General features: G+C 51.3%; 1 protein-coding gene across 1 annotated transcript; it reads left to right on the forward strand.

The window, feature by feature from the left end:
* The first annotated feature begins 846 nt into the window (after window positions 1-846).
* RHOBTB2 (Rho related BTB domain containing 2) lies at window positions 847-23,905 on the forward strand. The gene is made up of 10 exons (XM_066351658.1): window positions 847-1,397; window positions 5,568-5,769; window positions 6,438-6,541; window positions 7,053-7,238; window positions 7,907-8,931; window positions 9,186-9,304; window positions 14,947-15,097; window positions 18,593-18,681; window positions 19,487-19,592; window positions 21,086-23,905. Exons 2-10 carry the CDS (start codon window positions 5,578-5,580, stop codon window positions 21,301-21,303), a joined length of 2,190 nt encoding a protein of 729 aa, XP_066207755.1. The 5' UTR covers window positions 847-1,397; window positions 5,568-5,577; the 3' UTR covers window positions 21,304-23,905.
* Window positions 23,906-24,029: the final 124 nt, after the last annotated feature.

Genomic DNA, 24,029 nt, shown 5'->3' on the forward strand with positions numbered 1-24,029 from the left:
AACAAGTGGAACAACACATCTACGTTTCTCTCTAAAATCAGTAAGAAATAATAATAGCCTCTATTTTACAGAGGACTACACTGAGACAGAGAGCCCAGGAGTATCTTAGGTATCATCTCCAGGCTAGCATCTTCATGGTATTTCTTTCAGAAGTCAAAGATACTGAAGAACTCCAGGTGGCAATGATGCGAGTGGGATGGAAGTGGAAACTTCTGGAGATGAGGGAGGAGGAGACGGCTTAGATGGGAACCAGGTGCAGGTGGTACTTAGACCCACCCTGAAACTCACTAAGAACCACGACAGTCCAAGGCATAGGCTGCCATTGCAGGGGTGTGATGGAGACAGAAAAACCCTCGGCGCCGGGAAAATGCCCACGTCGGCAGAGAGCGTGTATAGAAAAGCTGTCTCCCTCCCCCCATGGGTAAGTAGTGGAGGCCTGGGTTAATGAGACAAGTAAAATATGTCGAATTCCCTTCCCATAACTCGCATCCATTCTAGGGCTGAATAGGGTACCTCCTTAAGTTCTTTCTCAGCTTCCCGGAGGAAAGGGACAAACCCCGCGGGAATCTAGCGAGGTCTTGTGCCTCGCTAGGTAGAGCGAGCGCAAACTACTCCTGCCGTGTCCCTTCCCGAGGGGAAACGAAAGGAGGGAGGGAGGGAGCTGCGCCATGGGGCGGGACCGGGGGCGGGACGCTGGGGCTCCCAATCCCCTTCTTTTCCCTCCACCTTCCCCGCCCCCGACGCCTTTCCACCAACCGCGCGCCATGATGGGCGGTTCTTGTCCTGCAACAGTCTGGAGCGATTCATCATCAATCCACCCCTCCTTTTTTCTCCCTTTCTCTCTTTCTCTCTCTTTTTATCGCCTTTCCATTTTTTGTGAATGAAAGAAGGTCGCGAGCGGTCCCGGAGACTGCAACGCTAGGGGTCTAGGCGGCCGCGCCTTCGGAGCTGGCCGGGCGTAGCAGCGCGCCTTGCCCGGGTCTCCGCTCCTGCGCGCCGCCTCCAGCCTGCGCAGCCAGAGGACCCGCGGCGGCGCGGCGCGGCCCGGCCGCCCGAAATCGGGGCGGCAGCGCACAGCTCGGCGCCGGCGCGCCTCCATGACATTGGGCGCCCGGGGCGCGGGGAGATGCTGATCCGGAAGAGGCGATGGTTGCAGTGGCGCGCGCGCGGCCGCTCCGGGCCCGCCGTTCTGCCTGGGCAGCTCTGTCCGAGTTTCTGATCTAACGCACCCGGGCCCGGAGCCTGTAGCAGCAGCAGTAGCAGCAGTAGCTCTGCGGCGCCGGCATCGTCCTAACTTGCACGCGCGGAGTGACCCGAGACATTTCACTAAAATGAGCGTGCTTAGCAGGAAGAGATTTGTTCCTTACGCTAGAAATCACCCCGTCACATGTAGTGGTGTAAGTAAATGATTAATTTCTATTATGGCCGGGTTACAAGCAGCCTCTGGGAACGTGCGGCTTCGCCCTCCTGCGCCCTCTCGGCTCCCACTCTTCCCTGGGCTATAGTTTCGGCTGCTGGGGTCTCAAATGGGGGTGGGAGGGCGGCTAATATTTAATGGGGTTTTTTTGTTTGTTTGTTTTTGTTTTGTTTTTTTAGGGAAAGGAAGATGACTTGATTGCCTTCTCGTGTCGAGGCCTTCCCCCCCTTCCCTCTTTAAAATTGTTTTATTTTGTGTGTGCGTGCAGAGCAGCGTGTCACGAAAAAAAAGGTCCAGAGTGGTGGAAATGTTTCCGTTAAAAACCAGCGGGATTTGGGTCCTTTGCTCGTTGTTCCAGAGATCACTTTTAGCCCAACTCCATTGCAGTCTGTGCATCTGAGTTCTGGCAAACTACTGGCAGAAATCCTTAGGATTGATTGTTGGTATTTGAGAAGGCTTAGCCTGTGTTAGGCTTGCATTTTTGTTAATGTGAGCATTTAAGATCCCTTTGGGCCTTGCTGTCCACTGGATCTTCGGATGCATTCATCTTTCCATCTTCCTCCATATTACAATGTCAGTGACTTCTATGGGAGTTTCCTTTAATTCAAAGGCCACCTTCTCTGCTCATCTCTTCCCTATCCATTCTCCCCATCCATCCTCCTTTATTTGTACCTTCAGTTTTAGGGTATTCCTCCCTTTTGCATTTTGTAAGATGCAGGGTGTGTGGGATATTGGTTGCTAGGAGACAAGCCAGGCTCCCAGGGAGATTGTTTCCTTGACAACCAGACTTAGGGCAGCCACAGATGAACAAGCCTGCTATCAGCTGTGGAAGAGAAAGCGGGGCTTTTTCTGGGCTCTGCAAAGAGTGTGTGTAAGGGTGTGGGGGTGGGACTGGGAGCTGGTAAGGGTTGTAGCTAATCTGAGCACACCTGCCCTTTGGTCTGCCTTGAGTACAAAGAGCTGGGAGAGCAGTGGGCAAGAGGCTGTTTTCAAAAAGAGAACAGGGATAATGGGACAGGGTGGGGAGGGAGCACCTTGGTGACTCAGATCACTGAGAGAGAAGAGTGAATTGTGGGTTGTGGTGCCCAGAGCAGGGTGGCAAGGAAGCTCTAGTGTATGGAGGCTACTCAGGAGTCTCAGAAGGCATGGGGATGAGGCAACTGTGCAGAAAAGTCGTCATTGAAGGAGAGTGCCCAAAGGAAAAGGGAAGTTGAGTGGGTTATATTATTATACATCATCCGTGATACAGTAAGGTAGCAATATTTTAGAGAAAAATAACATTATTGTTGGATTGGCATGCTATCTCCAGTACAAGATCTTTGTTTAAGACAGGCCTGATAAGACTTAAAAGTTCTGCTGGCTCAATTGGGCCAGGCTCTATCTTGAAGAGTGATATAATTACACATATTGATATGTAATCTAGAATTATATAATTCCACATTATGTAAGAAGGCAAGGACCTCCTTTCAGTCCAGCCTCTCTTGGCATGAATTCACCAAGATTCAGGAGACTTTCTTCCAAAGCCCTCGTACCCATTTTCCAGAAGGGCAGACTGACACTCAGACTAGTGAAGTGATTTGCCCTTTCCTAGATATGACAATGAAGTTTACCAGTCAGGCAGCTGGGACAGGGGTAGAGGGGGTGAGAATGATGAAAAGAGGGAGAAAGTGGAAGGATGAGCAGGGGAAGGGTAGAGAGGGGCCATCTAGTCTAAGCAGCAACCAGTAGGTCTGGTGTCCAAACTCACAGCACAGAGTGTGTCACTCTCCTACTTGGGTGGCTGTCCCTACTTAACCCTAGAGATGCATAAGGCAATTTAAACTCGAAGTGCTTCTGATTCTCAATTTCGTATTCTGAAAAGAGTACACTATCTTTCCACTGCAAATGGTGAAGATCGTTATGGTCATGGTGGTCTGAAAAGGGAAACCAAGTCTTGAGGGGATCGATACAAACTCTGGACAGAGAGCCAGGAGATGACCTGCTGGGAGGCATGCTGGTAACCACAGCACCAGACCACCTCCTTATGAAACCGCATCACCTTGCTTATGTACTCGTGTGTGCATTTTAATCGTAAACTTGCTGATACTGGACCAGCATCGCTCTGCTGTTCTGGCATCCTCCCTGCCATCAAGATGCTCCTGGACTTAAGAACTAAAGCTCCTCCGTGCCTACTCACACCCCCCACCTCTGCCTGCCTCTAGAATCTAAATTCTAGAAAGAAGTTCTATTGATAGTGGGTTTTCCTTTTTCTCCTACAGCTGTATATATTTGTATTTGGGGTTCTATCTGTTTTGTTCTTCAATCAATAAAACAGAAACTGAAACCCATCTTATTCCTCCCGGCGCCAACACATCCTCTAGGCTGCCTGCTTGAGTCTAGGAGCTGTCAAAGTAGGGTTCCTGGTGTTCAGCTCAGGAGAAAGAGATCCGGGAAGAGGCAGCATGTGGTTAGAATAAAGGTTATCCGCTGAGGAAGGTGAGGAGGGATGGAGGAGGGAGAGGAATGATGCAGACAGTTACCCTGGAAACTGGGGAGGGACCTGCATGGAGACCCTTGTTGTTCAGGATCCAGAGCCTGTAAAATTCCGAGAAGGAGGAGGCGTTGTCTCATTGAGAAGTCCTTGCTGCACTTTTTGCTTAGGTTGCTGAGATGTATCCACTTGCACAAATTCCAGTTGCCACCGATATTTGATATTTCGATGTTTCGGGTCTGCATTCCTGCATGCTGGCAGCCAGTTACACCAGGCAGCAGCGGAGCTGCTGGTGGCCAGGCTCTTGGGCTAGATGGCTCAGCAGTGAGGACACCTGGGCAGTCTCCAGGACTCCTTTGAGTTCAGCCTTCCTTGGCCTAGGATGGATTTCTCCAGGTTGCTTTAGCCCCCTGTGGACTTCATGCACACAGGGTATGTGAGCAGGGGCAGGCCAATAACCCTGGCCAAACAAAGGCTTAATAATGCTTCCGAATAATGCCTGCCTTGCCCCACCTCCTGAGAGGGTGGGTGCCAGCAGGGAGGCTGCCAGCGAAAGCCCCTTCAAACCAAGGGCCCCTCCTGGTGACAGTTTTTAAACACTGACATGACATTTTGATTACAGAAGGTCCTTCTATTTGTTAATTTGAGCCATCCCTCTCTAAGGGAGGACAAACCACTTCCTCTCTGCCCAACACAGGAGACTAAGACAAGCACTTGCCCAGAAATTCACGCATTGTCAGAAATTCTGACCCTGTGCTCCTTCTCCCCTTGCAGCCAATTTAGGGAGTGTGCTAGGAGTGTCACCTGTCTGGGGGCTTCCAGCCTGAGTCCTCCTCCCTAGGAATGGGAGGTGCACAGGGGGTGTAGCTCACTCTCCCTGAGGCTGGCTGCAGGGCTTGGACGACAGGCCTGGGTAGGGGATGGCAAGGCCCACTGACCATGGCGTGTGCTGTCACAGGCCCATGGTTACCTCCCTCTACATCTTAAGACTGAGCCAGCCACACAGGCCATGTGACAGACCCAGAGGAGGAAGAGAGGGTCGGCCTGTGGCTGTCGGGTGCATCCAGAGCCTCTCCACCAGGAGGGTTGGGAGGAAAAACCCTGGCATCTCCATCAAGGGGTCTGGGGGCTTGGAAATCCACAACCAGAGAAGAAGAGAGGCAAAGGTGGAGGCCAGGAGAGCTGCCTCCCAGCTCTTGACAAGCCCATTAAATTTTAAAGTGGCCCTGCCCTCGGGCATGCTGGGAAGGGGTGGGGACCTGGCCCTGACTCTGCTTCTCTCAGCTGTTTGTCACAACCCTGCTGGCAGGAGGAGCAGGGATGACGAGTGAGCTTCCCAAGAAGATGCTCCTCTTTCTGGGAGAGAGGGGACAGGCCCCGGGCAGGCTCTACGTGGGGTTCTCCCATGGGCCTCCTCCATCCAGAAGCCCAGTTGGAGGGTGGTGGCAGCCAGCGGAAGACAAGTAGTTCATCTGGTGAGAGGGCTCCTCTCAGCTTGAAGGGGTGCCCCACTCCTCAGACTCCTGCCGAGCTGCTGCCCAGAGACCTGCCCACTCCTTTCTCCTCCTTTCTGCTCAAATTCTGGCAGAGGGGGTAGCCCCGGCCTAGGAGAGCTGCTGGCCCTGGCCCTCTGGGAGGTGGTGTGCAGAGCCATCATCTTGACCACTCTCTCTCCCTCAGGTCCCAATTAATGGATTCTGACATGGATTATGAAAGACCAAACGTAGAGACCATCAAGTGTGTTGTGGTGGGGGACAACGCCGTGGGCAAGACCAGGCTCATCTGTGCCCGGGCCTGCAATGCCACCCTCACCCAGTACCAGCTGCTTGCCACCCATGTGCCCACAGTTTGGGCCATTGACCAGTATCGGGTGTGCCAGGAGGTGAGGCTGCAAGGCTGCCGGACAGGGATCCACACTGTGCCTCTGGGCTTCTTTTCAAGTCCTTGCTTGGTGTCCCCAACCCTGGCCTGTGCTGAGGTCACAGAAGCCCCCTGGGGGTAGGGTAGGGCAGCTGAGAGGAAGGAGCCCGCCCCAGTAGGTTGGGGGGGGGGTCCTCCACCATTTGTGTTTGCATGGCTGACCAGACGCCAGGGCACAGTGTCTTGTGCAGTCACAACCCAAGTAATGGGGAGCCCTAGGGGATGGGGTGGGGATTTGGGGGAGATGAGAGCTGAGAGAAGGAGAGAAGCTGCCTGCTGATGATACCGAAAGGTCAGAGGCTCATAAACAGGTGATGGGCAGGTAAAGCTGGACACAAGGGCAGGCTCCCTGAGGGAGACTTTCTACACCCACGACTGTTCGCTCTCTTCGAGTCTTAGAGTCTCTTTCCTTTCCTCCTGGCCAGCTTGGAGGATGCCTTTGCTACTGGGTCTCTGGAGAAGGCCCCTGGTAGAAGGGCTGTGTAGGGTGCATGGGGAGGTGCTAACTGTACCCTGCCACACCCTGTACTGGCTGGGACCCTGGAGGGGGAGCTGGTACCACCCTGAGCTGACCTGCCTGGGCCCCAAGAACTGCCTTCCAGTCCAGTCACACTCTCCCTGCCCCAATAGGTTCTGGAGCGGTCCCGAGATGTGGTGGACGATGTTAGCGTCTCCCTGCGCCTCTGGGACACCTTTGGAGACCACCACAAAGACCGTCGCTTTGCTTATGGGAGGTAGGAAGCCCTGCTGTCTGAGGGAGCTGAGGGTGGGTTGTCTCTGCTTTCCAAGGAACGGAGCAGCTCTGGTGCATTTCCACTGGGAGGAAGGAGTGGGCGGGGCGGGGCGGGGCGGGCGGGTCCTTGCAGGCAGGCAGCGGAGGTGAGAGGAACAGGTCTGGAGTCAGGAAGGTTGCTCTCAGCCCTAGGCCCGCTGCCCACTAGACTTTGAGCAAATAGGGAAATTGTTCTGAGGTGACTTTTCTCAGCCTCAAGATGGTAAAAATGATCATTTCCAACAAGATAGCCATCATGTCAAAATGAGAGTCTTTGAAAGCTATAAATTGCTAAATTAGAGACACATATATTAGATACTTTTATGCATTTTGGGTGAGATCATGTGAGTGCATCACAGTACAGATGCGGGCCGGTCACATAGGGCTGTGGTAGTGTGCTGTTCTCCCTTGTTTCAGGGGCAAATAACCTACTGCTAGCTTTCTCTGCCCCAACCTCACTCTCCCACCTCCAGGTCCGACGTTGTGGTTCTGTGCTTCTCCATTGCCAACCCTAACTCCCTCCACCATGTTAAGACCATGTGGTACCCAGAGATCAAGCACTTCTGCCCCCGAGCACCTGTCATCCTAGTGGGCTGCCAGCTGGACTTGCGCTACGCTGACCTGGAGGCTGTCAACAGGGCCAGGCGGCCCTTGGCTAGGTAGGGATGCGGTGCCTAGGAAGGGGCGAGGAAGAGGACAGAGGGAGGGGGTGCGTGTCCCCACGGCTCCCTGCTCAGCCCTGAGGGAGTCCACTCAGCCTTATGTCTGTCCTCTGTTTGAAGCAAGGGAGCCAACAGCAGTGCTTCGTCTTTTATTCAGTTCTTTGTCTGTCCATCCATTCCTCCATTCATTCACCTATCACACCACGGTGTAGACAGTGCTGGACTAAGCAGCATGAGTCGAGAAAGAGACAGTTTGCATGAAAAGGGCTTAGAATCTTGCTGGAAGATGAACTTAATATGAGAACATGTTAAAAAAAACAATGTAGAAAATTGCATACTGTCTGCCAGAGTGGTGGTGAGTGACAGCACTACTTTGAGCTGGGAAATCAGCAGGGCCTGATAGACACGAGAGGCATCTGGGAAGAAGAGGGGATTGGAGGTAGGCCTTGAAGGACTGAGTGGGTTTGGTTAGACAGAGGAGAAAGGGCAGAGACTCATGGGAATTGAACAGGGCAGGAGTGGGGCCAGTGATACAGATCCTGAGCAGGGACCCCCCCATCCCCACCCTCAGCCCGGGGAAGAACAGGCGGGCCCTAGGGAGTTGCCTCTCCCTGTCCCCCATCCTCCACCACCAACATTTTGCTTTGCCTTCTTGAACATACCAGACCCATCAAGCCCAATGAGATCCTTCCCCCAGAGAAGGGTCGGGAGGTGGCCAAGGAGCTGGGCATCCCCTACTACGAGACCAGCGTGGTGGCCCAGTTCGGCATCAAGGACGTCTTCGACAACGCCATCCGCGCAGCGCTCATCTCCCGGCGACACCTGCAGTTCTGGAAGTCCCACCTCCGCAACGTGCAGCGGCCCCTGCTGCAGGCCCCCTTCCTGCCCCCAAAGCCCCCTCCCCCCATCATAGTGGTGCCCGACCCCCCCTCCAGCAGCGAGGAGTGCCCTGCCCACCTCCTGGAGGACCCGCTGTGCGCAGATGTGATCCTGGTGCTGCAGGAACGGGTGCGCATCTTTGCCCATAAGATCTACCTCTCCACCTCCTCCTCCAAGTTCTACGACCTGTTCCTCATGGACCTGAGTGAGGGGGAGCTGGGGGGCCCCTCGGAGTCAGGGGGCCCCCACCCAGAGGACCGCCAGGCTCACCCTGACCACCACCACCACCACCACCACCACCACCACCACCATGGCCGGGACTTCCTGCTTCGGGCGGCCAGCTTTGATGTGTGTGAGAGCGTGGAGGACGGTGCGGGCTCCAGTCCCACTGGGCTCCGGGCCTCAACCAGTGATGGGATCTTACGGGGCAACGGAACAGGGTACCTGCCGGGGAGGGGTCGTGTGCTGTCTTCCTGGAGCCGAGCTTTTGTAAGTATCCAGGAGGAGATGGCAGAAGACCCACTGACCTACAAATCCAGGCTGATGGTGGTGGTAAAAATGGACGGTTCCATCCAGCCGGGGCCCTTCCGGGCTGTTCTCAAGTACCTGTACACGGGGGAGCTGGACGAGAACGAGCGGGACCTCATGCATATCGCCCACATCGCTGAGCTGCTCGAGGTTTTTGATCTGCGCATGATGGTGGCCAACATCCTCAACAACGAGGCCTTCATGAACCAGGAGATCACCAAGGCCTTCCACGTCCGCCGGACCAACCGGGTTAAAGAGTGCTTGGCAAAGGGCACCTTCTCAGGTAGGGAATGTGCTTAGGAACTCAGAGCTGGAAGGCAGGGGAGAGTCCTCCTTCCCGCCTTCTGTGAGTGCAGGTGGGTCTGGTTAGCACTCGGCTGCTCATGTCCTAGAGCCTAGACTGTGGTCACAGAGCACTTCCCAGCTTGTGGCTACAGCAGGAAGCATGTTGTCTGAGTCCAGTGTTGACCCTTGGCGGTGGTTGTCCCACATTCTTTCACCACATCCTCACGTGATGCCTTGTCTCTGCCTGGACAGATGTGACCTTCATTCTGGATGACGGCACCATCAGCGCCCACAAGCCCCTGCTGATTTCTAGCTGTGACTGGATGGCAGCCATGTTTGGGGGGCCATTTGTGGAGAGCTCCACCAGGGAGGTAAGCCGGGCTGGGTGGGGAGAGCAAGACCTATACTCTTGGCCTCTCAGGCATCTGTCATTTGATGGTACTGTCTTCAGCGTTCGCTGTGTGCCTGGGATGGGCCTGGGAGAAGCACTTTTAATACATTATCTTAGATCGTCTCACGCATATTCTTGTCTGTGGCTTAGCATTCCCACTTTATACGTAAGGGAAGTAGGGCCCTGAAAAATGAATGACTTGTGCAAAGTTATATAAGTAGAAAGGAGAGGCCAGGACTTGAATTTAAGACGTCTGATTTTTTGCTCTCTACATTGTACTGTGCTTTGTCGCTGACACATAAGAAACAACTAAAAAAAAGTTCAGTGTGTTCCAGATTGAACCCATCACTGTTTTTATTTTTAATTTAAATTGTTTTTTTAATATATATTTTCTTTATTTATTCATTTTAGAGAGGAGAGAGAGAGAGAGAGAGAGAGAGAAGGGGGGAGGAGCAGGAAGCATCAACTCCCATATGTGCCTTGACCAGGCAAGCCCAGGGCTTTGAACCGGTGACCTCAGCATTTCCAGGTCGACGCTTTATTCACTGTGCCACCACAGGTCAGGCACCATGAGATATTAAGACAGTGTACTTTATGTGAGAAGGAATTTAAGTTTGTGTTCCTTGTGGGTTACATTTTGGTAGGAAGCTGTGGAGAGGGGGCTGGAGTTCAATCCTCTTTTCATCTGACATCGATCGCGCCTTAGAAGTCATTTAAAGCAAGTGGATATAAGGTGTATTATTTCCCTTTAGCTGCACAAAACCACAAGTTGAACCCCTCTGGTACACTCAGCTTCTGAGCTGCAAGCCGCCATCCAGCTGGCTCAGCCTAGAGCCAGGTAAAGCCTCTTCCCCACCTCGTGATTGCTTTGTGTCACAGCTAGATGCTCCTTCATCAGTCGGGTTAGGTTCCTTGCTGTTTTAATGTGCAGAGTAGTGTTGGGCATAATCTTCTTTGGATAGAAAATAAACAATAGCTAATTAGGACTCTAGGCGAGCTCACAAGTAGGCAGAGTGCAATTATGCCTTTGGACTTTGACCAAGATGGCAGAACAGATACCTCAGGTTTTACAGAAGGATCACTCAGTTCCGCACTGGCAGAGGCTGGCCTCGCGCCAGGCTTTGGGAACACGTGTCCTCAGATCCCAAGTGCTCAATGGAGATGACCTATGAAACCCCTGTTGGTGACACCATATATGACACCACGTGACAGAAGAAGGGAGAATGAGTTTGGGAATCTTGACACTTGGATGTTCAGGGAAAGCTTTAATGTTACTGCTCGGAAGGGCTGAGAGTGATTCACATGGAGACAATTGGGAACTGACCTTTCATTCTCTAGAATTCTTTTTCTTTGTCATCTCATTTGAAACACAAGGACAGATTGAAGGAAAGAGGATGCTTCAAATTCTTTTTTTTTATCATTTCATGCATTTAATACTTATATAAGAACAATAAAAAAGGTACATAAAACTAGATTATGTTATAAGAAAGATTTTTAAAATATAAATTGAAAATATTAAATAATACCTGACAAAAAACCAAACTATTATTTAGGATATTTCCCTATTGCTTCTTGATTGTTGTCCTCACTTGCAATTTTCTGCACCTAATGGAAGGAATGAACATGACTACGGGTGCTTAGAATGCGCTGTTGCACAGATGAACATTCAAAAAGAGTAAGAAATGTAAATTTGTGATTTCCACATTGAGCGGCTGCCCAGGCGCCAACCTTGGAGAGAACCCTGATTTTTTTTTTTTTATTATTCATTTTTTAGAGAGGAGAGAGGGAGAGAGAGAGACAGAGAGGGAGAGAGAGAGAGAGAGAGAGAAGGGGGAGGAGCTGGAAGCATCAACTCCCATATGTGCCTTGACCAGGCAAGCCCAGGTTTTCGAACCGGCGACCTCAGCATTTCCAGGTCGACGTTTTATCCACTGCGCCACCACAGGTCAGGCAAGAACCCTGATTATTTAAAATTAATTTTAATGGGGTGACATGGATAAATCAGGGTACATATGTCCAGAGAAAACATCTCTAGGTTATTTTGACATTTGATTATGCTGCATTCCCATCACCCAAAGTCCAATTGTCTTCCGTCACCTTCCAACTGGTTTTCTTTGTGCCCCTCCCCTCCCCCAACCCCCTCCCTCTCCTCCCCCCCACCCCGTAACCCCCACACTCTTGTCCATGTCTCTGAGTCTCATTTTTATGTCCCACCTATGTATGGAATCAGATAGTTCTTAGTTTTTTCTGATTTACTTATTTCGCTCAGTATAATGTTATCAAGGTCCATCCATGTTGTTGTAAATGATCCAATGTCATCATTTCTTATGGCTGAGTAGTATTCCATAGTATATATATACCAAAGCTTTTTAATCCACTCGTCCTCTGACAGACACTTGGGCTGTTTCCAGATCTTCGCTATTGTGAACAATGCTGCCATAAACATGGGGGTGCATTTCTTCTTTTCAAACAGTACTATGGTGTTCTTGGGGTATATTCCTAACAGTGGGATAGCTGGGTCAAAAGGCAGTTCGATTTTCAGTTTTTTGAGGAATCTCCATACTGTTTTCCACAGTGGCTGCACCAGTCTGCATTCCCACCAGCAGTGCAGGAGGGTTCCCTTTTCTCCACATCCTCGCCAGCACTTATTCTGTGTTGTTTTGTTGATGAGCGCCATTCTGACTGGTGTGAGATGATATCTCATTGTGGTTTTAATTTGCATTTCTCTAATGATTAGTGATGTTGAGCATTTTGTCATATGCCTATTGGCCATCTGTATGTCCTCTTTGGAGAAGTGTCTATTTCTTTCGCCTATTTTTTGATTGGATTGTTTGTATTTCTGGTATTGAGTTTTACAAGTTCTTTTTTTTTTTAATACTTTATTGATTTTACAGAGACAGGAGAGAAATGGGAGCATGGAATGGGAAGTAACAACTCATAGTTGCTTCAAGTTAGTTGTTCATTGCTTGCTTGCTGTATGTGCTTTGACCAAGGAAGCCCAGGGTTTCAAACTAGCAACCTTGGCATTCCAGGCCAAAGGTTTATCCACTGCGCCACCACAGGCCAGGCAAGTTTTACAAGTTTTTTATAAATTTTGGCTATTAACCCCTTATCAGACATACTGTCAAATATGTTCTCCCATTGTGTAGTTTGTCTTTTTATTCTGTTCTTAATTGTCTTTAGCTGTGCAAAAGCTTTTTAGTTTGATATAGTCCCATTTATTTATCCTTTCTTTTATTTCACTTGCCTGTGGAGACAAATCGGCAACTATATTGCTGCAAGAGATGTCAGAGAGCTTACTGCCTATGTTTTCTTCTAAGATGCTTATGGTTTCACGGCTTACATTTAAGTCTTTTATCCATTTTGAGTTTATTTTTGTGAGTGGTGTAAGTTGGTGGTCTAGTTTCATTTTTTTAAGGGGAGAGAGAAAGACAGGGATGGGGTGGGGAGCAGGACGCATCAACTTGCAGTTAGTTGCTTCTTATATGTGCCTTGACTGGCCTGGGATCATGAACCAGTGACCTCAGCATTCCAGGTTGACATTTTATCCACTGTGCCACAACAGGTCAGGCCCATCACTGTTTTTATTTTTATTATTTTTATTTTTATTTTTTGTATTTTTTGAGGTTGGAAACGGGGAGGCAGTCAGACAGACTCCTGCATGCGCCCGACCGGGATCCAGCCAGCATGCCCACCAGGGGGCGATGCTCTGCCCATCTGGGGCGTTGCTCTGCTGCAACCAGGGCCATTCTAGCGCCTGAGGCAGAGGCCACAGAGCCATCCCAGCGCCCGGGCCAACTTTGCTCCAGTGGAGCCTCACTGCGGGAGGGGAAGAGAGAGACAGAAAGGAAGGAGAGGGGGAGGGGTGGAGAAGCAGGTGGGCGCCTCTCCTGTGTGCCCCGGCCGGGAATCGAACCCGGGACTTCCGCACGCCAGGCCGACGCTCTACCACTGAGCCAACCGGCCAGGGCCCCCATCACTGTTTTTAAATGTCAGTTTTATTATTGAGGCATGGTGAACTTGACAACAGATCCGGAGGAAATTGCCATTGAAATGATAGGTTGTAATACTCATCCATCTGATAAGAGAGGTGTGTGTAGCAGAGGGGTGGCACGTGTGGAGGCGCCAGGGTTGGTCAGGAGATGGCAGCAAGGGGCACTGTGGCCCACAGCCTTCATTGTGGTTCCAGGGGAAGACAGGAGGGCCAGGCAGGGCAAGTTTTTAGATTGGCTGGTTTGATCCTTTCAGCAGGCTCTGGGGCATTGGGACTGTCCTTAGTCACCTGGTACTTGCACAAGGATGATTAGGGCGGGTGATTAGGGCAGCTAGGAGTGAGAGCTAATAAGGGAGCAGTGGGGATATGGATTCTGGATTGATTGGTTTGCATACAAAAGGCATGCTTGCAAACCACTCATTTACTGTCTCTAAGAGTTGCCTAGCCCAGGTAAGGATAGTCCCTTGAGGGTCAATAAGGCTCCAGATATCAAAAAATCAAAATACAGAAAATAAAGTGTTTCATATAGTCACTTTTCCCTTTAATTACGGACAGTCTACTCACCTTAGGCAGAGAGAGTGGCAAAGGGGCCTATCGGTGTGTCCTTAGAAATACTCTCTGAAGTCTTTTGTCTCCTTTGCATTCTCCCAGCTAAGCAGAGTAGCCTAAGCCATGCCTCTGCACTCCTGGAACATTAATTATCTATCACTTGGCTTTGCAGTTAACAAGGTACTACTTTGTGCAACTGCTCAAAGTGCGGAGTGTCCACACAGTTTCCCTGGCTGGTCTGTGATGTCTTGAGCATGGGGACTAGGTCTTTACTTCTGCCGATACCCTCTCACCCAGCGCTGGCTCCTTCATAAGTGCTCACCAAGTGCCTGAACGAAAAACTAGACCAAGAACAATGCAGCCGAGTCCCTGTGACACAGGATAGATGTTGCCCAGGATTTCTGGAAAGGAAGTCCTTATGGAAGAAAGGCTAAGTGGAGGCTTGAGATTTGAGTCGGTCTCTGACTCTGGAGCGGGAGGGAGATTGGGGTGTGTTAAGTGAGAGACTAGGACCTCTCCGGAGCCCCAGGGGCTGGCCAGCCCTGAGCACTTCTCAGTACCACAGAGGCAGCTGTGAGGCCGATTCCCAGCACAGCCCGAGAGACTGGTGTCTAACGAGAAAGCAGTTTTTGTAGCAGTGCTGCTCCAAGGAGATCCCAGAGACCCCAAGTAGCAGCTTTGAGAAGCCAGCTGATGTTGGCTTACTCACTCTGTGTCCCACTTGTACTGCTCCCCACAGGGCTGGGAGTGGCCAGGGTGTTGGTGTAGGTGACCAGAAGGGCTCCTTCAAGCATCCTCCAGCCAGCACGGCTTTGGAAGATGCCAGGCAAACCCAGGCGCTTTTGAAAGCCATTAGAGTCCTTCCTGCTCACTGGTGCTGCTAATGAATGGGCTTAGCTCAGGCTGTTGTCTGGGATGCAGGCCTTTTCGGGGCTCCTGAGCGGGTTCTAGAGCAGCACAGGGGTGGCTGCCTGTTAGGGAGAGACGGCTGTGGGGGCCAGGGCCGTCTGAGTTTCTCGGAACTGAGTGTCCCCCTAACGCCAGCCCTCGCTGCGGGCTACTGCGTTCCGCCCCCACAGGTGGTGTTCCCTCACACGAGCAAGAGCTGCATGCGGGCCGTGCTGGAGTACCTGTACACGGGCACCTTCACCTCCAGCCCCGACCTGGACGACATGAAGCTCATCATCCTGGCTAACCGCCTCTGCCTGCCGCACCTGGTTGCCCTCACAGGTACCTAAGCAGGGTGCTGAGACCTCCCTGGGGAGGCGCCAGGGGGCCCCAGGAGTGCTGACTTCTCACCTGTCTCCTCTTTGGGGATAGGCCAGTAGCACCAAGGGACCCGTTCACATAAAGTGAAGCATATTGATGCACACTGGGGATTGGGTGAGGACACGGGTACAAGGAAGAGTGTGTGACAAAGATGCTCATTGGGGTCACTGCTAGGCCGTCTCCGGGGGTGATTCTGGCCCATCCAAGCGTGTCCCGTGGATGATAGTGCTGGTGCTCCGGGCAGCTGGGCTTCACCCAGGCGAGGCTAAGAAGTCAGAAGGGGTAGAACGCAGTTCCACACGTCTTCCCTGTGGTCCTCCTCCTGCTCCTCCTCTTCCTCTCCTTCCTTGTTTTGTCACATGAATATGCTGGATGTGTTCTTCTGTATTCATTTCCTTTTTCTTCTCTTTCATTCGTTTCTCTTCCTCCTTCTCCTCCTCTGCCTTCATTTTCTCTTGCTTCTTCCAGAAACAGACACAATGAGCACTGACCTCTACTCCCAATTCCGTGTAAAGATTGTGAGAGCCGGAGCTCCGCTTTTAGAGGGGACCGGCCTCAGATGCCCTCAGGTGGAGCGGGGACTGAGGCAAGAGGGAAGCCGAGTGGCAGGCAGTCGGGTCCCAGGGGCGGGAGAGGGAAACTGTGCCGTCCGAACCATGAGAGTCTGGGGCCAGCGTGGCAGGCAGGCAGCTCCTGATGCTGCTGGAATTGGGATTTGCGTGGTATTGGTGTCAGTGTTGGTACCAACGCTGATGCTGCTATCAGGGTTGAGATCTGGGCATGTCAGTGGGTGGGCAGAGAGCAGGGCATCTGATGTGGAGTTGAGGTTCAGGGAAGGCCCTAGTGTCAGAGCTGCTGGGCCCCTTAGGCAGATCATCAAGTTTGGGATTCAGATATGTGGGAAACATCAATCTTACGCTGAGAAATGGCTATGGTGGGGGTGGAGGGCTTGGTCATAGTACAAAAGCAGAAATCATTGATCAGAACAGGAAGGTTAAAGGCAGAGCCTACAGAGCAAGTCCCAGGTGCCCCAGGTGGGGACACAGAGGGTGTTAGGGCAGGAAACAAGAGAAGCTTCCATAGATCACAGCTAAAACAGTATGTCTGTCATCCACACTGTCCATGACAAGTAATGGGGTCTTCCCATAGCAGATAAAGCTGTCCAAACTCTTGGACCAAGTATTCAGCTTTAGAAAGACTATCTCCAAAGAAGTGACTCAAAAGGAAAAAGTGTATAAAGATACTTCTATAAATTTGTTTCACTGTGGCAGGAATCACAGACAAGTCAAACAGGCACTCTTGGGTAAGCCATCATGGGTAATTTTCACAAGGTAGCCATTAAAAATGTTAAACAGCACAGATGCATGAGAAGGCTCATAGAAAAGAATGTTGGATGACTTTTTCCATGAAATGGCCTCTGCATGCCAGAAAACATGTACAAAGAAAGATGTGTTTGTTGTATACACCTTTCGATGATTAGCAGAAAATTCCAGGTATGGTTTGGTTGGTGATGCTTTAGGGTTTGTGAGATAGGCTTTCTCCGAAGTTATAAATTTAAGCTTAAAACTTTTTTGTTAAATATAACACAAATACACATATGTTCAACTTAATGAATTATTATAAAGCACAATGACCCACATCAGGAACTAGGACCTTCCAGCCACACCAGAAGCCCCCTGCTTTTCTCTCCCAATCACAGTCCTTCCCTCCTCTTCAGAAGTTACCACTCTGCCTATTACTCTTTGGGGGGTACTTCTTATGACCTCACTTCCTTGCTCTTCTTCATAGTTTTATCATCAAAATGTATATCCATAAACACTATAGCATGGTTTTATTTTTATATATATCTTTTAAGTTTCTTCTAACCTAAGGGTACCTTGTTCATTAAAACAATTTCCTTTGCAATGATTTGTTGGGAAATACCCACTGACCGAGCAATCTAGATTTCGGCTGATTGTATTCTATAGTGTGCCGTATTCCCGGTCACAGTCACGTCCAAGTCTCTTTAGATGAGACTACTTTACAAGTTGTTTCCATTTTCATCAAGAAGCCTGAATTGTCTGCTTTTCTCTCTTTTTTGTGATGTCATCAGCCATTGAGTATCATTGTCTGGTTCCATTAACTTATTAGGTGTTGTGAAATGGTAATACTCCAATTCAGTTGTTCCTTCTTTGTTTATCTGTTGGAATACTTCTAAAAAGAGAAAAACTTTGCCTGGGCTGTGGTGCCACAGTAGGTAGAGCATTAACCTCAAATGCTGAGGTTGCCAGTTCAAAACCCTGGGCTTGCCCAGCCAAGGCACATACAACAATCCATAAATCATTGAACAAGTGGAGCTACTATGAGTTGATACTTCTTGCTCCCTATCGCTCTCTCTCCTCTCTCTGTAAAATCAATCAATAAAAAAATTTAAGAAAAGAAAGAAAAACTTCCCCCTGCCAACCGTTTGATTAACCAGTGATATAATTCATGTATGAAAAGTGGGGGAGTGCCTGGTTCTTTCCTTTTATTTACCAGATTTCAAGATAAATTTGTTCCCTATTATCCTTTGAGGGTGAACAATTAGATTTTTGTTTTTATTTTTAAGTATTATTATGATCTGAATGTATTCCATCAGTTTCAAATATTTACAGTGGTCCTTACCGAAGCTCAAATTCTTTACTGGACCTTGAACCAGTAGCCATCTCTTCCAGTTGGCTCCAGAGTCTCTATGAAATGACAGGATATTCAGGTTCATCTTGCTTGTTTCCTGCCCAGACCTAGAATCAGTCATTTCTCTGTGACGTCCTGGTTTTTGATAGCTGCACATAGCATTCTGATGTTGCACTGGGAATGCTCCTTGCTACTGCAGTGGCTGTTGTTGTTGTCTTTCCAGGGGCTGAGCTAGGAAATATATTTACATTTTTAAATATAAAACACCTCAGGAATTTATACTGATAACTGTTCAAATTCAGGACTTGAAAGTGTTTACTTGTTCAATAGAAGAGCTTTAACTTAAAATGCAACATTAGTATACAATTTGTTATAAAATTTAAACTAATACAAACAACTAGGTTGAAACCATCTTTCTAATTCATAGTTCTCAGCCAACCTGAGACCTCATTCCCTCTCCTGCCAGTCAGTCTGTGTGTGGCTAATTCTGTCGGGGGTTTCACCCTGTGGGCATCAGACTGTTTGGTGCAGCTTATCTAGCTGGAAAAAGTCCCCTTGGCTGACACTAACGTTCTCCTTCACTTCCTACCCTCCTGCACTGGGGAAGTCTTGCTCCACTCCCAGTTTCCACCATGGTGGGATATTTAACTCGCCTGTGGCCTTTTCTGGGCCTGCTGGGACTTGCCCTAGGCCTTGGTCTCTCTTTACCCCGCAGTCGGCCCCTGCTCGGGGTGGGGGGCTGTGGAAGTGAGCACATGGCCACTCGTGTGGTTCTTCAGCTGATTCTGGCCATGTGTGTCACAGAACAGTACACAGTGACCGGGCTGATGGAAGCAACTCAGATGATGGTGGACATTGATGGAGACGTGCTTGTGTTTCTGGAACTGGCTCAGGTATGATGGCGGGGGGTGGGGAATCTCTGCAACAGTCTCAACTCTGGGCTCGCTCTGCCCGTTAGCAGCAGATGGGGAGGTGCTGGAAGCTGGTAGGTAGGAAGGGCGCCCACTGGCAGACTCAGTTTTCTGACTAGGTAGAGAGTCCCTCTCATCCTCCAGGCCAGAAGGCGCACCCCGACGTGGCAAGAGGAGACACTGCGTGCGTGGTGGGACTGAGATTTTAGGCACCAGTGGGTGCCAGGGGAGTGAACACCAGTCTCATGTGTAGACGTGGCTGCCGCCTGCCTGAGTTCATTTAAGGGACACTTAGTACTCCCCCTTGAAAATTAACTGCCCACCTCCTATTCCTATACATACTAGCAAAACCTCCCACCTCGGCCTTCAGAGTGTCGGAAATCCTACCATTAAAGGTTCGTTTATGAAGTTGAAGCATGGCAGATTCCAGGCTCCAAGCCTTGTTCTCAACACCTTCGTGCAGACTGCTTTGGCCCCTAACGGGGAGGAGAACACGACCTGGGGTGAGACCTGAAAAGGGCGGACACAGTAGGAAGCCGCCACCCATGGCTTGGGGTTTCCGTGGATGTTGGCACAGGACAGAGTGAGGAGGTGGTGGTCGCGGTGGCGCCAGGGGACCACCGGCCGTGGTCTCACAGTGTTGTGTGGGTGCCTCGCGGTGGGCGCTTTCCCGTGTGTGCAGGTCCTTTGCACACCTTCCGTGAAGCCTCAGCTTGGAGAGCAAGGGTGGCTGTCTGTGCCGACCCCCCGCTGGGTCCTACACAGATGCCCTTCTGTGTTTCCCCAGTTCCACTGCGCATACCAGCTGGCCGACTGGTGTCTCCACCACATCTGCACCAACTATAACAACGTGTGCCGCAAGTTCCCCCGCGACATGAAGGCCATGTCGCCAGGTGAGCATCCCTGGCAGGACCTGCTGACTTCCACCCCCCTTCACGCTGAAGGACCCTCAACTTGGGTCCAGATCTCCAACCCGACCCCCATTGCCAGAGATCCTTGGGCCTCATTTGACCTTGCAGAGGGGGAGTAGCCTGCAGAGGTGCATCCCGCCGAGCAGAGAGGGGCCCAGTAAAGCACTGGCCTGGTGGGCAGGGGAGCTGGGAATACGTGCACCTCACTGTGCCTCTCCGGGCTTCCGCCTCACAGGTGCAAAGAGGGGGTTGGACTGGAGGAATTTTTTCAGGCTTTTTGGGCAGAACTCCACAATAAGAACTACATTTTATATGTGACCCGGTACCCATATAGAAAAATACATAAACTACTTTTAATCCTGCTCATGACCTGCTACGCTAGTCTCAAAACCTAGGAATGGGTACATGTCACGGCTTGGACAGCACAGGTCCGGATAGCTTCTGAGGTCCCTGTCGCTCTGCCTCTGCTTAATTAATGTATCAGGTCCTGGGGCCTAACGGGAACTGCACAGGCACCAGGGAGAGGTGTCCCTGGCCTCCCTGAGCTCCTGCCACTCTGTGTCCTTAAGGTCTCCCTGGGCTCCCTCCACTCTGCTGAGACCATCTCCTCTGCTACTGGTTGTCTCTGAACCCCACCCATTCTCTCCTTTTTTTCGAATATTTTCCTTCCTTCTTTCTATCTACCCTTCCTTCCCTCCCTCCCTCCTTCCTTCCATCCTCTCTCCCTCCCTTCCTCTCTCCCTCTATTCTCTCTTTCTTTCTTTAATTTTTATTGATTGAATGATTTTTAGAGAAAAAGGAAGGGAGAGAGAGAGAGAGAAAGAAACAACTATTTGTTGTTCCATTTATTTATACATTCATTGCTTGATTCCGGTATGTGCCCTGACCAGGGATTGAATCTACAACCTTGACGTACCAGGATGTTGCTCTAACCAACTGAGCTACCTGGGCAGGGATAGTGTTTTCTTTCTAAATCACAGCACCAATCACTTCATTCTCCTGATTTCAAACTTCCCGTGGTCCCCCATGCCTTTCAGAATAGGCTCAGACCCCTTAGCCCAGCCTTCTCCGGTCAGACACTCCTCTCTCCTGCAGCCCCACACCCCCTTCTGCTCAGAGCCTCAAGTCTACCAGGCGCCGCTTTTACCGGCACCCCAGCTCGGCTGCACCCGCTCCCTCCCTTGTTCTTTGTCTCAGCCTATCTTCCCAGTACACATGAAGCTCCCATTGAGACCCTTCCTGTGGGACTTCCTTTAAGGAGTTCTTCAGCCAGACTGGGGGCTCTGTGAGGGCAGGGACTTGGCTTACGGCCCCAAGGACTGGGATGGATGTGTTCCTTGCCGACAAAGCCTGCTGCAGGTTCCCAAGGCATCAGCGCGGGGGTGGGTGTCCCTGGACACCCTCCACATCCCAGCTCTCCTCGCGCCCCTTGTCCTGCCTGCCTTCTAACCAAGCCCTACTGGGTTCTGTTCCAGAAAACCAGGAGTATTTTGAGAAGCACCGGTGGCCGCCTGTATGGTACCTGAAGGAGGAAGATCACTACCAGCGTGCCCGGAAGGAGCGTGAGAAAGAGGACTACCTCCACCTGAAACGGCAGCCCAAGCGGCGCTGGCTCTTCTGGAACAGTCCCGCCTCGTCGTCCTCCTCCGCGGCCTCGGCCTCGTCCCCGTCCTCCTCCTCGGCTGTGGTCTGAGATGCTGCCACCCTCTTCTGACCCTGCTGCTGTTGTGCCCACCTGCCCTTGCCCCTGTGCTCTCTGCATCACCCCCTCCACCTTCCAGGGACAAGGGGACCCATGTAACCAGGACCCTAAGGGTTCAGCTGTTCTCACCAGCCAACATAGCTCAGCAAGAGAGGAGCTGCGCCTTGTGGGTCAGAACAGGGACCCCTGAAGAGGTCCTCAGTACTGAAGCAGGGCAGGGAACAGCCCTGAGGAGGTGGGAACAGGGAAGAGCCAAGTGCTGGCAACCAAGTGTAGAACCCTAGAGTCCAAGGGGAAATTCTTCCAGCCGTGAGAGTTGCGGTGTGCGGCAGTGCGCAGAGGGGGTCCTGCCTCTATTGGCCATGTTTTTCCACCAATGGACTTGAAGGTTACACATGTTTTGAGGACATTTCCACAGGGAGCCTGCTCAGATCCTCACTGGGTAAGTCAGGGTAGACATTCAGCCTTCAGAGCCCGGCTCAAGGCTCCCACTTCCTGAGTGCCGCTGCCAGAGACCCTCACGGGAAGGCTTTGCTCCGCTAGCATGCCTCCTGGGGCTGTTGGCCTCTGGAGCTGGTAGAGGGTGGTGGAGTTTGCTTAGCGCTCCAGGCTAGAAGCAGGGCCTCTTGGTTCATCAGAACTTCTCCCTCTCCTGTTCTTCACCACTCTGAGACAGAACTGAAGGGAACAGGGGGAAAGGAGGAAGGGGACGATGGGAGCCTAGACACAGTAACCCTGTGCCCCTCTGGTTAGCACAGCTTCTCATGGGGTAAGACAAAATTAGCAAAAAAAAAAAAAAGGCAACAAAATCACCACCAACAAAAACAATCTAGCCTCTGTCTCCTTAAAGAAAGAACAGGAAAAGGACCCTTGGCTTATACATTTTTATAAAACTAAACAGGAGCCGCCATGCCGATGAGACAAAGGTTTAGATTATAGAGTGGATTCCAGTGCCTACCAGGAAAGGACTTTGTCACCTGCTGTGACTAAGGGTGCCCTGCCTGGCCTGCTGGCAGACTTTGGGGGGCAGCACAAGTCTCATGCCTGGGGTGGAAGGGACGGGGTGGCTTCAGGGTTCGGACATGACATTAGGTGGTTTTCTTGCCCATCATGAGAATCAGGTTATCCTCATTTCAGAGGTGACCCCACAAGATGTGAATGTGAAGGGAGGGTTGGGATAGGGATCAAGGGTCAGGAAAAAGGTCACTGACTTGGGAATAGGAATGAAGGATCACAGGACAGGACTTTACTTAGTGATGTTTTGGGATAAATGGGAAGGAGAAAAGGGAGAATTGAGCCGGTGCCGCTCCAAAGGGAGTCCAGAAAAGAGGCGGGATGAGATGAGGATGCGGGCAGCCGCCCGCAGCCCCACAGGGGAAAGCGGGGCCGCAGAGGCCCTCCTATCTAACCCTGACCATATTTTAACACCACATCCTTTTTAGACTTAAAAGACAGAATCCCTCTGACGGGGGGAGGGGCGAGAGAGACACTGAGCTCCTGGGCTCAGAGCTGGGGAGTCACCTGGCCTGAGAAGGAGGGACTGGTTTTAGGCCTCGGTCCCTGGGGTGGGTTCCACCCTCAGGAGTCAGGCTTTCTGTGTGGGCGAGAGCCAACACAGAAACAAAGGAGATCTCTGGGTGCCAAGACCCAGGGATCTGAGGTTAAATCCTCGTCAGAAGAAGCAGCCAGAGGTGGCAGGTCAAGCAGGCCTAGAGCAGCTGTGAGCCACGTCTGAACCCCAGAGTTCTTTAAGGCCGTGTTTGCCTCTGCTCCAAGCCCTCCTCCAGGGTGGCTGCCAGGCATGCCAGACCTGCGCTGCCCTCTACTGGATGGCCGGCCTGCCTTCGCCGAGCCTGCAGTCCACGGCCTCTGGGAAGAAGAGGGGTTGTAGAAGGGTGGGAACAGCTTTACATCCAGCACCTTTGCTCTGGAGAAATAGAGGAGCCACAGGGTCTCCCAGGAACTCTAAGTGGAAGGGAGAGACAAGGCCTAAACCCCAAGGGGAGGGGAAATGGGTGTCCATGAGTTTGCAGGGCTGAGCCCTCCGGCCCACTGAAAAGGCGGATGGAGAAAGGCCATTGGGGAGAGAAAGTGAAGGTGACCCCGGAGGTGCAGGAAGCCACAGGAGAGAGCCCACAGATCCACCCCAGCAACCAGGGCCAGCTCACCCCTCAGGGATCCACCACCCCTTTCCATCGGCTCTCAGAGCTGGTCTGCGCCCTGCGGGAGCCCAGTAAAATATAACGCAGAGACCAGCTGGGGAGACAGTGGAGGAGCCAGGCCAGGGCTGGGGTCCCTCCTCCAGTGGGAAGGGCATGGAGGATGAGGGAAGAGGGGCTGTAATTCCAGTCCCCCATGAACCTGACACAGTTCGGAGTCTGAGTAGGAAACCCACCCGTGTGGGGCTAGCCTGATGGCATTGCAGGAGGAATAAAGGAGTGAGTCCCACAGAAAGAAGACACAGCCCTGTACTCATGTCACTCAGAGCTGTTCCAGAGGATGGGGAGGCGAAAAATAACACCTCTTTTTATATAAGGTTTCATATTTAACTTGGTCATGAATTCATAAATACATGAGTATTTTGTACCTATTAGCTTTCCTTGCATTGTTTGACATTTCCAACAAATTCTTCAAAGGTGGTGCCTCCCACTGGAGAAAAGCATGAAAAGACACCAACCACTAATGAAACCCCTAAGGGCTCACTATGTGCCGAGTGC

The sequence above is a fragment of the Saccopteryx leptura genome, chromosome 1, assembly GCF_036850995.1.
Source record: "Saccopteryx leptura isolate mSacLep1 chromosome 1, mSacLep1_pri_phased_curated, whole genome shotgun sequence".
NCBI classification, from domain to species: domain Eukaryota; kingdom Metazoa; phylum Chordata; class Mammalia; order Chiroptera; family Emballonuridae; genus Saccopteryx; species Saccopteryx leptura.